The sequence below is a fragment of the Dermacentor silvarum genome, chromosome 3 (genome assembly GCF_013339745.2).
Source record: "Dermacentor silvarum isolate Dsil-2018 chromosome 3, BIME_Dsil_1.4, whole genome shotgun sequence".
NCBI lineage: Eukaryota > Metazoa > Arthropoda > Arachnida > Ixodida > Ixodidae > Dermacentor > Dermacentor silvarum.
Genome location: NC_051156.1, coordinates 175447393 through 175459503, shown reverse-complemented (window position 1 = coordinate 175459503; position 12111 = coordinate 175447393). Strand labels below are relative to the sequence as shown.

Here is a 12111-nt window from a genome sequence, read left to right as displayed (position 1 = left end):
GGGTACCAAAGGTAGTTTTAGCCAAGTAAACCATTGTTTTTAACACTGTCTTCTAAAAGCAACTGGCATCTCTGCAACGGGAAGCTACGTAGGAAAATTTTATTACTGATAGCGTGTCATTTTACGCGCGCTTCTTGTCGGTGGATATTGATCAGGAACAATGATCGAAGAAAACAATATTAAAGTGAAATAAACCAGGTTTATTAGCTGTGTGGCGCGAAGAATGACCGATGTATTTCTACGTAATTAAATCAAAGGGTACATTGAGAATGGTACAAATGGCACAGTGAGAACTCCCGACCGTGCACGTTTGCATACGAAACACACGTATTAGTGAATACTGCACATAAAACTCTCATTCGCAGAAATAATATTCATAGCAGGCAATTAAAACTATATATATATATATATATATATATATATATATATATATATATATATATATGCAACTGTTATTGATATGCTGTACGACGCCGAACAGTCGTTTCCGTACGAATGTAACGCATAACAGCACTATTGCAGTCTCAAAGGTGAGTTACCGATGCAAGTGCGGACTGTTATTCCGAATGATTGTGCTGCCGGAGAGTTGTGGCTGTTGCGCAGAGGCGCAGTTCCTGAGAGAATTAACGCAGGGGTGTTAATAAGACCGGCTAATAAGCTGCTAATAAGCCCTGCTAATAAGTGTAATAAGCTGTCATTCAATATAAATGCCCCGTTTTGGGGCAGCCTGTAAATCTGCTAACTTGATTCAGGCAAGGAAAACTTTTTTTTTTTTTGACAGTCTCACCATCTTTGCAACCCATTAAAACTGGGTGCCCCATGTGGTACCACACCTATCTTCTTGAACGAACGCAGCAGATCTACACATATCTGTACGTGTATGTGAGGTATGCCGTTTCTCTAATTGCTTCATTATTGTCGTTATGATAGTGCGTTGAATAACTGAAAGCAGCCGTTTATAATATACAAGCTGCTTAGTTGAGCGGACAGACATTTGGGAATGGCATTACATTTATGTATGAAATATAGGATAAGCGTAACATGTTTTTCTCGGAAATCAGACTCGAGAATAATTTATTTTGTTTACACTACTAGAAAAAAGACGAAGAACGCAGCCACCTGTCTTTTTATTTTTTAGTTCAAACAAATTTGTGGGTTTTATGTGGCAAAACCACGATATGAGTATGAGGCACCCGGTTTAGATTTGCCCACCTGGGGCTTTTTAACGTGCACCTAAATAGAAGTACACGAGTGTTTTCCATTTGTTCCCATCGAATTCCGCGACGGATTGAACCCGCGAGCTCCAGTTTAGCAGCGCAACGCCGTATCCACTATACCGGGTGTTCGAAATTAAGGTTTAGGGAATTTTTAAAAATCTCCTGTGGCAGTTAGCACAATTCTCATTGATGAGCTGGGTTATTCGAAGCGGCGGACATTAGTAGCACGAGAAATCGAAACACCTATTCAACTTATTAATAAAATTGATTAATGAGCTTCTTAGTTAATTACTTTACGACACATATTGCAATTTACGAATTGTAGCCGGTGAGGTTGCAAAACGCATCCACTTGAAATGAATTTCCAGAATGACACGTTGGTCGTTCCGTACGCAAGCGAGCACAGTGAAAAGAGTCAGAGTCGGGAGTAAACAAAAAAACAAGATATTTATCGGCTGATAAATATACACAAGTTCATAAAATAAAATAATAAGAAAAAAAAACACAAGACAGACTAACACACCTGAACTTAATATCACACAATGATGAAGACCAATAAATACGAGCAATTAACAGAACATATACATATGAAACATGGCGCGGATCAGATATACAAGAATACACTTAACAGTATTTCACTAAAGCAAAGTTCAAAAGAAATCAAAGTTCAAAAGAAAACAAATGGTGTCATACGCATTGCCGGGCAGCATCAGCAAGTCCATAAACCGTGGAAGTCGGTGCACAAAGCTTTCCCGAAGAAGGCTGGCGGTCCGATCTTGTCGAGGTGGATGCGAATTGCTGAGCTGGGGTTCCCGGGAGTCTAGATTTGACGTCTTCTCTCAAGCAGGTTGAGCTAACTTGAGGCGAACTACCGTGAGCTTCGTTGCAGACGCTGGTTTGACGTCTCGTACGTCAACAAGTTCCTCGGAGTTCCGACGTGGCCAGGCGGCCCAGGCGACGGCGATAAAGGACCCCGTACCAATTACTCCGCATTCTGTTACGCGAGTAAGGCGGAAACTTGAATAGAATAGAATGTTGCGCTGCAGCTTTTTTTTTTTTTTTTCAATAACAATGCTTCCCGTAAATCTGAGTACCAGCCGCGGGGGCTCAGTTAGCTAAGGCGTTGCGCTGCTGAGGACGAGGTCGCGGAATCGAATCCCGGCCGCGGCGGCCGCATTTCGGTGGAGGCGAAATGCAAGAAGCCCGTGTGCTTGCGTTGTAGTGGACGTTAATGAACCCCAGGTGGTCAAAATTAATCCGGAGCCCTCCACTACGGCGTACCTTATAATCAGAACTGGTTTTGGCACGTAAAAAAACCCAAAAGAAGAAAGAAATCTGAGTAAAAGGTACCGGATGGGGCAGATATGCTTTACTTGTTTGAAGCGGCAAGCAGGAAGGTTACATATGTTTCTCCGTTTGCGTTTCGCAAGACCTACTGATGGAAAACTATATGCGGAACAATACACACGGGAGATACATGCTGCTTGAAGAACAAGAAAAATATTTGTTCTCCAAAGGGAACCGTACAATAACATAGTATAATGAAAGCCGACACTGCGGCCGCAATGCACGCGCATCACCGAGCGGCATTAAAAACTAAAATGAAGAGAAAGAAAGGCATTTATTCTTAAGACATATATACATGTCATATTCGATTATGAACACAATTTGAGAGGTCTTAACGCAAATACCAGCGCGCGAAGTAGTGCGAATGACCCTGCCGAGCAGTATCGCCAGCAGTTTCCAACGGCGCGACCTTGATGTGGCCCAATCCAGTTCGATCGCAGCGCCGCCACAGTATTTTTCCACGTCGGGCGCCTCACTGCAAAGCATGCGCCGCCCCAGCCGCTCGTCCCACTCGACCATATTCTAGTACACTCTAATTCTAGGCACTACACCGTAATAGCCACCGTACCCATGCTGTCAGAAAGAGAGAATGCGCATGCGCCAAGGAAATAGCTGGCGTGGCTGGCGTAGCGTATCCGACTTCGCCTGCCGCGGCCTGGCGCGCCGGAAACGCTGGACTATATCTTGGCCTTCACGGCAACGGCGACGACGACGCCAGAAATCCGCTTAGGAGTGTCCATATAATTGCTATCGCAATAAAACAAGAATTTGAGCTAAGATTTTATTTTCGCTCAAAATAAATGCGTCCTTCGGAACTCCTTATGAGTGCGGTTGCACTCAGAAAGACCTGGCTCCAACAGCGCTACTCGTAGGTGTAAGGCGGTCGGCCGCGACGTCACGTTCGCGCAGCGACACCATTGGCTGGAAGGGGGTCCTTTGACGGGGAAAAGCCGCATTTCTCTTGTATCGGACTTCGTCCACATCGCAGATATCTTTGAAGATGAGGCCCGCACGGGCGCGCATATTTGCCACGTCGCAGATCGCTTTCAAGATACGGCGCCCACGCGGCCGCTGCCGGAGTAAACCCCCTCCCCCCGTGCCTGGCGCGCGACAAGAGAAACGCGCTTCCTCCCCGCCTTTCTCCCTTGCGCGCAAGTATGAGCCGCCATCGTCGGCTGACCCTCGATAGCTTTCACTCGCACATATACAGCGTACGGCGCGCGGCGACGATGTTACCGTGTGTGGACTTTATACGGAACCTCACAGCGACGTCCACGACTACGTTCACGACCACGGCAGAAATAATTGCTCTCGTAATAATAACTTATTCTGAACATTAATCAACCTTTGCTTAGGCAAATTTTATTATAACGGCCGGCCTTCTTTCCGGGAGAAAAGATAATCAAAATATATATATATATATTTGCAGCAAGTGAAGATTTATACAACTGAGAATTGTTATGATGCGGTAGAAAATAAATTGGCTCAATTTGTTAACTCGTCCTCACCAGGTTGAATGAACGAAGTGCGCAGGCATTGCTCAGATGCACAATTGTTTCCGGAAATGTCTTCCTTCTTTGCTCCCCTACTTGACATGATTCTATGCGTGAGACGGGGAAAATATTTGAACAAGACAACATAAAATGTAAAAGGCAGCTGGATTTGCTTAAAGAAAGAGAGAAAAAAAACTTTAGCGCACTAGCAGTTACAGCTTGAGTGATATTGCGAACAAACATGAGGAAGAACTGAGAAGCAAAATTTTTTGTAACTTGTTTGAGCAGTAACTAGAGTATGTAATGCGGTCCTGTACAAAGGGCTGGGGGCCAGAGACCGCATTTTATAACTTTTGGCTGGTTGCCTGGATGATTTCGTTTTGTTCTCGCAACGATGCCAGTTTCAAGGCTCTGTGAAATGTTGTGTGAGACGGCTACAAAAACATGGACAGCCGTTTCTTCACCTGATTTGCCCTCTAAAGAGAAGGATTTTCATTGGCAGTATCAGTGGGGCATTCTACCTACAAGAGACAGGTTCGAACGCTGGGATATGGTAGCGAATGATAAATGCATATATTGCGCACAAACAGAGACCAACACGCATGTTGTAAAGGAGTGCGTTGTAGCGCGTACCTTCTGGAAGCTGGTTGGAAGATTATTTGGAATATCCATCGTGCGGGCACCACGGCGGTGAGATCGGTTTGCGAGTCTCGTCTACTACAGCGTTAGCTACGTTTTGTGGTGCTTCCGCAACATTGCAGAACGATCCCGGCAGCCAAATAGAGCAATGTACCCAGAGTGCGCAAACTACGGGTGATAATATGGGGTCATCTTGAAGAACAGCTCTTCAAGCTCGGTGAAGCCGAGTTTCTTCGCCGCTGGTCTACGCGGTACCTAACCGTGTCTCGAGGCAAAGTTTTGCTACAGCCAGAATAATGCCCAAATTTTGTTTGCCTGAGTAGAAACTGTACTTGTGTGTGCTTGGGGTGTCATTCATGAATCCGAGGCTGACATTTACGATTTTGCATGTACACTGTCGTAGTGTTTTTGATGTGTGGCAAAGTCAATGTCAAGCAGACGCAATTTACGCAATGTTTTGTTTATATCGAGTACGATGTATTGCATGTGTGGTACATTATATTGTACTCTACGTTCATTCAACAGTTGTACGCGTGCCTACGGGTAAATAAGTTTCCTTGTCAGCAACGATGCCCGGTTAACGACTCTAGCTTTTGGCTCAAAGTTACTTGAACGTCGTCGACAACGGGAGCTTAAAGCATTTCATGCTTAAACACTTTATTACTATTTAAATGTCGCGCCGATCTTGCCGAAAAAAAAAAAAAAAAAAAAAAAAAAAACTCCGACGGTGGCGCGCATGGTGGCGCGCACGACGTCTCAGAGCAGAAGTATGGTGGCTAGAGCTTTACTCAGAGCTAGAGAGCTCCCTACTCAGAGCACACCTCTAGCTGTGAAGCGTTCAATGCATATATGAATTTCAGCTGTTTTCTTCATGCGTTCCTCTATAGTTTGATGTTGATCGCCAAATTTAAAAAAAATAATAACAAATAAAATAAGACAGAGGAGGAAGCAATGATCTGTTGCAACTAGCACTCTCTTGGTTGATGCCAGTTGAAGTATCTCAATAATCACTTTCATATTTATCTACACTCGCCAAAGGGTTGCAGTGTTCTCGCGATGGCCATACATTTTTGCACGCCATGGCGCGTTTTCGGCCCCTGCAATCGCTTCTGGCTTATGCAATCCGTAAAAGCATAGCCTTCGAGACTTGCATTTGTTACTTTGAGGAAGCGGTCGTTTTATTGAGTACTGAATTCTGGTACCACCTATACCTTGACCTATATAGCATGGCCGCTCAATGAAAAGGCGCACACTGTTCCGTCGAGCAGCCGTGCTCACGTTGGTTACCCCTATAGTTAGTCCATTTACAAAAGCCCATCTCGAAGGCCATGTTCAGCGTACTGCAGATGCGGAAAACTACATTACCTATATCAGCAACTGGATTAGTTAAATTCTTTTTAAACTGAAATACGCTTTTTACTCGACCAAAAGATAACATGAAATGGTTTTGTCACTGACGTAACACAAATCAGACAGGGCGCCTAAATTCTGACGTCACCGACGAGAGGTTTTCTTCGTCACGTGACACACAAGCTTTTTGTGAGCGCATTTCCAAGGTAAACGCATTTGGACGTGTTTTATTGTTCTAAGATAACCGAGTGGCTCGGTGCTCGGTTTCGTCGAGTGTATGATATTGCTGCACGTTTTCCTGAACCCCGAGCGCCCAAAGAATTGATGCGAATTCGTACTAGGACTCCGTAAGCTGTTTGAAAATCGTTTTTCGTCGAGTTTGTGCGTGCGCGTACAAGGCCTAGCGCTTAAGCCTAACGTTGTGTTGCGCGGCTCGCCTCGCTTTGAGACACCGCTGTACCGCGGCTACCAGTGTCATCGCAGCGCTCCCGCCGTTATGAAACGAACCGATTTCGAAATCGATGTCATCTTATAAAACTCCCGTCTCTCAAAGTGAATCCATTCGTCTGAGTTAGGCGTCTTTCGCCTTGTTTGCTGCGAATAGCTTTTCTTTCTCTGCCGTTTAACCCGATACCCCCCCGTGAAAGTTGAACCGCGATGGCATTCGGCCCGCGCTTTTAACCGGCTGGCGTCTGAGAAAGCTTCTTCGAAATTATTTGTGAAGTTCCTTTCTAGTTCCGTCTCTTGCGTTTCTTGTCTGCGTAGCATTCTGTGCGAGAAAGCGACTCGCGAGAAGACGACGTAGTTGGTGCGCGCGGCGGCGAGTCCGTGTCTTTTGCGCGAAGTGCGCCGTAGGTCTAGCACACGCGTCCGTTGTTTCTCCTGCCCGAAGCTTCCTGCGGTGAGCTTCGCGTGGTCGGTGACGCATCGCGGACTATAGCATCTCCATCCCCGCCGTACCGACTGCACTGACCCTTGATTTCCCTCTTTTTTTTTCTCTCTCTCTCTCTTCCCGCAGCTTTTGTACATAACATTTTGTACATACGGTATTCAAGTGATGAGTTCGAGTAATACACAGAGGGCGGGGAAAAGCAGCCGAGATAGAGGGAACAAGTCACCGTCGACGGCGACGACACAGTCTCCCAAGGCGGTCACTGCCACAGATGGGCATGCCAAGCCGCCCGACGGCTTCATTCCCAAAGTCCAGGTAAGTGTCCCTGCACGGCGCGTCGCGTTGGCCCGCACGCACCCTTCTCTCATCGGGTTTTGTTCTTACATATTTTGTTAATTTCTTTTGCAATGCCGTATCATTGTTCGTTTCGCGCGCTCTGTAGTTTCTTGTCACTGTTTAGAAATCGCCGTACCGTCAATGCGGGCCACGTTTGTGTTGGACGGTGACCTGTTGGGCGCCCCATATGCAAATAAAAGAAAAAAAAAAGGCTTAAGTTTGCAAAGCTCTCGCAGAGCTTCACGTTGTAGAATGCCCCCCCTTCTTTTGCTCGTTTATAAAATTCCGACCTTGTTTAAAGGAAACACTAGTTTCCTAGTTATTAAGGGCCAGTGGGGGTCAGTGCTTCATGATGCTATGCCGAGTCAATGGACTTATTACAGATGCCATGTTGAATGACATATATCCGTTCTCATTTCGATCACATGCCTTTACGTGTGACGTCGTCTGTAGCAGGATTAACTGTTAGTTTATACATGTGTTCAACACAATGTTACATGTTCACCTGCTATGTGAGCCATACCTAAAAGAAGTACAAGTTTTGTCAGTTTGCTTTAGAAATTTCATGTATAAGTATATTCAAATGCTTTCATCATGCTAGACTGTTCTGCAGCACTTAAAGCAGCACTAGACCCTCTTTCATTTTTGTAAGTCTACAAATGTGATTCAGGAGTATCATTTGAGCAGAAATTTGTAATGGTCTTGAGAAACATCGCAAAGCCTCGCATGTTTTCATTGTTTTGTTGTTGGTCAAGGCTGGCTCCTGGCGTAGGCAGTAAAAAATGTTTGTTGATGAACTTGCATCATACACTGTGGTGAGAAAGATTTTATGTGCTACTCAATGTAGTCATGCACCTAGAAAGATAAAAAAAAAGAGCATTATGATAGTGTGACAAGGCATTGACCCCAAGGATACTTCAGGGAGTAAATACTTGAAAAGGTCTGCAAGTGACGGATGTTGGAGCCATGTTATTGACAGGCATCTTGTTGAAAGAAAAGAGACAGAAGTTGTGTGACATTTAGACGACCTATCTTATAAAGGGAAATCAGATCAGGATTTTCTGCATCCACAATGATCTAGAAAAGCTGGAAACTGGGCTGACGTTGAACTGAACTCTTTATGTCGGCACCTCTGCCTCCAGTACGCAAAAGTGTTTTTCATTTGGAATACTCGGTGGATGTTCTGAAGTTTAAATCTGGCAGCTTCAAGTAGGGTACGCTTCTCAGGTGTAGTCATTGTTTGATGCAAGCTTTTCTTTTGGATTCTTTTGTGCATTGAAGAACACAGATCCCACAGATTCATCTCGAAAAAAGAAAAGCTATGAAAAAGAAGCTGCATACATTGGAGAATGTGCAATGCTAGTGGGGCAATTTTGGTTCCCTCCATTATAAACGTGTTGAACCAGGAAATTGTAAGGACCGGGAAATATTTGATCAGGGTTCTACAATACTCAACCTAATCTTAGGACTTTGCCAAATTGGTGGCTTGTGAGATGCGCTAAAGGTGACCAGTGACCAGCTGGCAATCCTGTAGCATTCGGCGTAAACTTGTAGGAGGGGATTGCGGGATGCCTGAGGCCGACGTTATATTGGAGCTCAGTAACCTTTGTATTGCTCTTTGTGTGTCGTAATAGTGATTGCAAAAATGCCGCGAAGAGTCTTTTCTAAGCTGAGGTGGCCTTAACCCTCTGTGCAGCCAACTCCCGAGCAGATCCGGCTGGCACAGATTATCAATGACCCAACGAAGCAAGATGATCCGGACATCAGGAACAAAGTCAACCAGGTGAGTCCTTTGCCATTCTGGTAGCTTGACCCACACAGCATGCCATTAGGTAAGGGAGCTGTATTCTAACGAGTGCAACGGGTTTGCTTCCTGTTGGATAGGTGCCAGCATAGCTGGCTAGGCAAATGCCTTGAGCTGTTGGATTCCTTTATATCTTTTTTGTGACTGTTGGCTGCATGAAAAGCTTGTGGATTATCTTCATTCACTCCAATTCACGGCGAAGACTGCAATGCACTACATGCATTCAGGACTGCTCTGTTTTAGCAATTTATTTTAGTCGGCTCATGTTTCAAACTACGACTCGCTGATTTCCTTTTATAAATTGAGCACAAATTGGTTATTTGTCTGACAACGGGATCACACAGTGTAGGCAAACTGCAAAGGCAGACCTTCACAGTCAGTTGCTTTTGAACAGTTCAAGGACTAAAATGGGTGTACGAGTAAATTTGCTCCCTGGTTAACCATTTGTGGCCTACGTGGCTCATGCACCAGCTTGCAGCATTATCACTTGTCATAAGTAGCAGCCTGAGTGTCACACCTCAACTCATTTAGACTTATTTGTAATTTAGGAGTGTCCCCTCATTGCCTTTTTCTGGCCACATTGGAGGGACCTAGGGAAGCAAAAACTCTTGCCCTAGCTGACGGCCTTGTTTTAAACAAGTTGGCTCCATAATGCATCGAAAGCATAGCAGACCAACCACAATTTTGTGTTGTCAAAGTTCAATCTTTGTGAGTCAGCTGCACTGCTTGCTAGATGAAGGCTATAGGCATTTTAACATTTACTTGAACGGAGAATGCTGTTTACAGTTGCGGTTTCAGTTGTCTAAACAAGGATTTGGAGTTCCTTAGTTTACTTCACTGTGTTTTGTTATGACATAACGGAAATCTATTACTGCTGTCCTCAAAAGAAGTGATGTAAGTGTCCTTTCTTCTGATTGCTTGCATTTATTTTGAGCATACAAGTTGAACCGTTCCAACCTCGAAATTTGTGAGGCAATTAATTTTGCCTCTGCGAATTCAAAATGGTACAGGGAACAGAACAGCGCAATCCCAGTGCCATTGCAGTAATAATTTTGTGTGTGCATGTGTGTGTGTTCTTATTGTCATTATTTCACTGCAGGTGATGGAGGTGACAGGCCAGTCCAGTGATGCAGTCGTGATAGCACTGCATGACTGTGACAATGACCCCGCACGAGCCATCACCATGCTGATTGAAGGCAACAAGCAGGAGGTCAGTGTCAGATGCTTCCAATGGGGTTTTGACATTTTTGTGGAGCACGTTGGGAATCACGTACACAGTTAAAAGGTCTACGTGGATTAAATGTTTGGGTGGTTGTGTATGCTGCTTACTTGATATACCTATCTCTCATTTATTCTGTGTGAGTTAATCGGTGTGAGCAGCGAGAGATTTTCGAGACCAGTAATGCCACCAAGCTTGGCACTGCTATGCATCAAAACCTGGTGCAGCAACTTTGGGTTTTATTCCATGTGGCATTTCTCGAGCATAGCCAGCAAAGGGGCAGGAGTGTAGCATTGGTGTTACGAATGTGTACTGAAACTAGGCAACATCACGCTGCAATCGCAGGAGAAAGACCCAACGAAGGTGCAACATTGGGCAATGCCAGAGATGCGTAGGGCCAGTGCTTGCCCCGCTTTTAATATTACTTGTGCATGTGAGCTGCTGTGCTGAAAGACACTTCCCATCACAGGGCGAGTGGGAGACTCGGGGCAAGAAGAAGAAGCCTGTGAAGGAAGGCAATCAGCAGCAGCAACAGAAAGGGGACCAAGGTGGCCCCGCGAGCAGCAACAAGGAGAACCGTGGGGGGCCTCGCGGGGAGGGCGGCCCCCCACGCAACGTGCCCCGGGGGTCTGGTGGTGGCCGCGGAGGAGGTCGTGGAGGAAGCTGTAAGTGCAGCGCCACCCATTGCATTGCTTATCGAAATACTTGAGCCACTTTTCCATAGCCAAGCACGTTTACATTCGCAACATTAAAGTTCTAAAAAGCAGATGATGCAAAGCCTATCCCAAGAGAGCTGCAGTAATGTATCTTGTCTGTTGTGTAGCACTTGCCCTCTGGATTTGCATGTAACTGTCGAAAATCGGGTGTTTAGTGCCCAATGGGAAATACTATTGCTTGCTTTTTTTTTTTTTTTTCAAGTTGAAATATCACGATCAGAACGTTACTTTATAATAAATACATGTATGAGATATGAATTTAAAAAAATGCACCTTTATTCACAACAACATGCTACTGGCCTTAAAATTGCTTGTGGTAATGCCGAGACTTCTAGCAGTGGCCCTGCACGTGGTTCTAGATCAGCTCTTAGGATACTGCCCATAAGGAGGTTATATCTAGAGTAGAGGTAGCTCTCCAAAAGTGAAGCTGATTGCCGCCATCTTACTAGAAGCACAACGCCTGAACAGGAGTAGCTGCAATAGCATGGTGTGGAGTGTATTTGTTGTGCCGTTATTGTGTACAGTCGAAACAGTGTTTAACTGATCGTGGCGTGCTTTCCGAGGGCATTATAACATCTCAAGTATGTCATGGCTGCACCAATCACTTAAAGTAGACGCCCCTGGTTCCTGTAACATTTTTACAAGGTTAAGAGTGCTGTACAGTAACATCTCATTAATACAATCTTCAAGGGACCTGTAAAATGAAGTGTATCATCCGAGAATCATATCATCCAACGTATAATCCAACCAAATCGTATTATTGAGAAAAGAAAAAAATGCATTATCCCGAAAAACGTATTGCGCAGAATCGTATTAAGATTACACTGCATAATGTTTCGGATCTAATCGAGTGTATTGTGAGGAGCACGAACACTGCTTTCGAGACATGCATTCTTTAAAAAATCGATAGACACAGAAAGCAAATTTCAAACTGAGCTTGTAGTGAACCAATATATACATACAAAAAAAGTACACGTGTCGCTGCACATGACCCGTGTCTCTCTCTCTTTCCCATCGCGATTGATGTTCAGGCTTTCCTTTATTCCATTCCAATGTTTATGTAGCATTTCTGACTGATAAGTTTGTTTGAATATTTCC

The 12111-nt window shown here is 44.8% G+C and overlaps 1 protein-coding gene across 1 annotated transcript in view; it reads left to right on the top strand.

Annotated features, from left to right (window-relative positions):
• Nucleotides 1–6260: 6260 nt before the first annotated feature.
• Nucleotides 6261–12111, top strand: part of LOC119445040 (ubiquitin-associated protein 2-like) — a 79717-nt gene continuing 73866 nt past the window's right edge. The window contains 5 exon segments of the mRNA XM_049664848.1: nucleotides 6261–6393; nucleotides 7065–7253; nucleotides 8971–9057; nucleotides 10178–10288; nucleotides 10767–10962. Coding sequence (XP_049520805.1) covers nucleotides 7104–7253; nucleotides 8971–9057; nucleotides 10178–10288; nucleotides 10767–10962 — 544 coding nt within the window. The 5' untranslated portion in view covers nucleotides 6261–6393; nucleotides 7065–7103.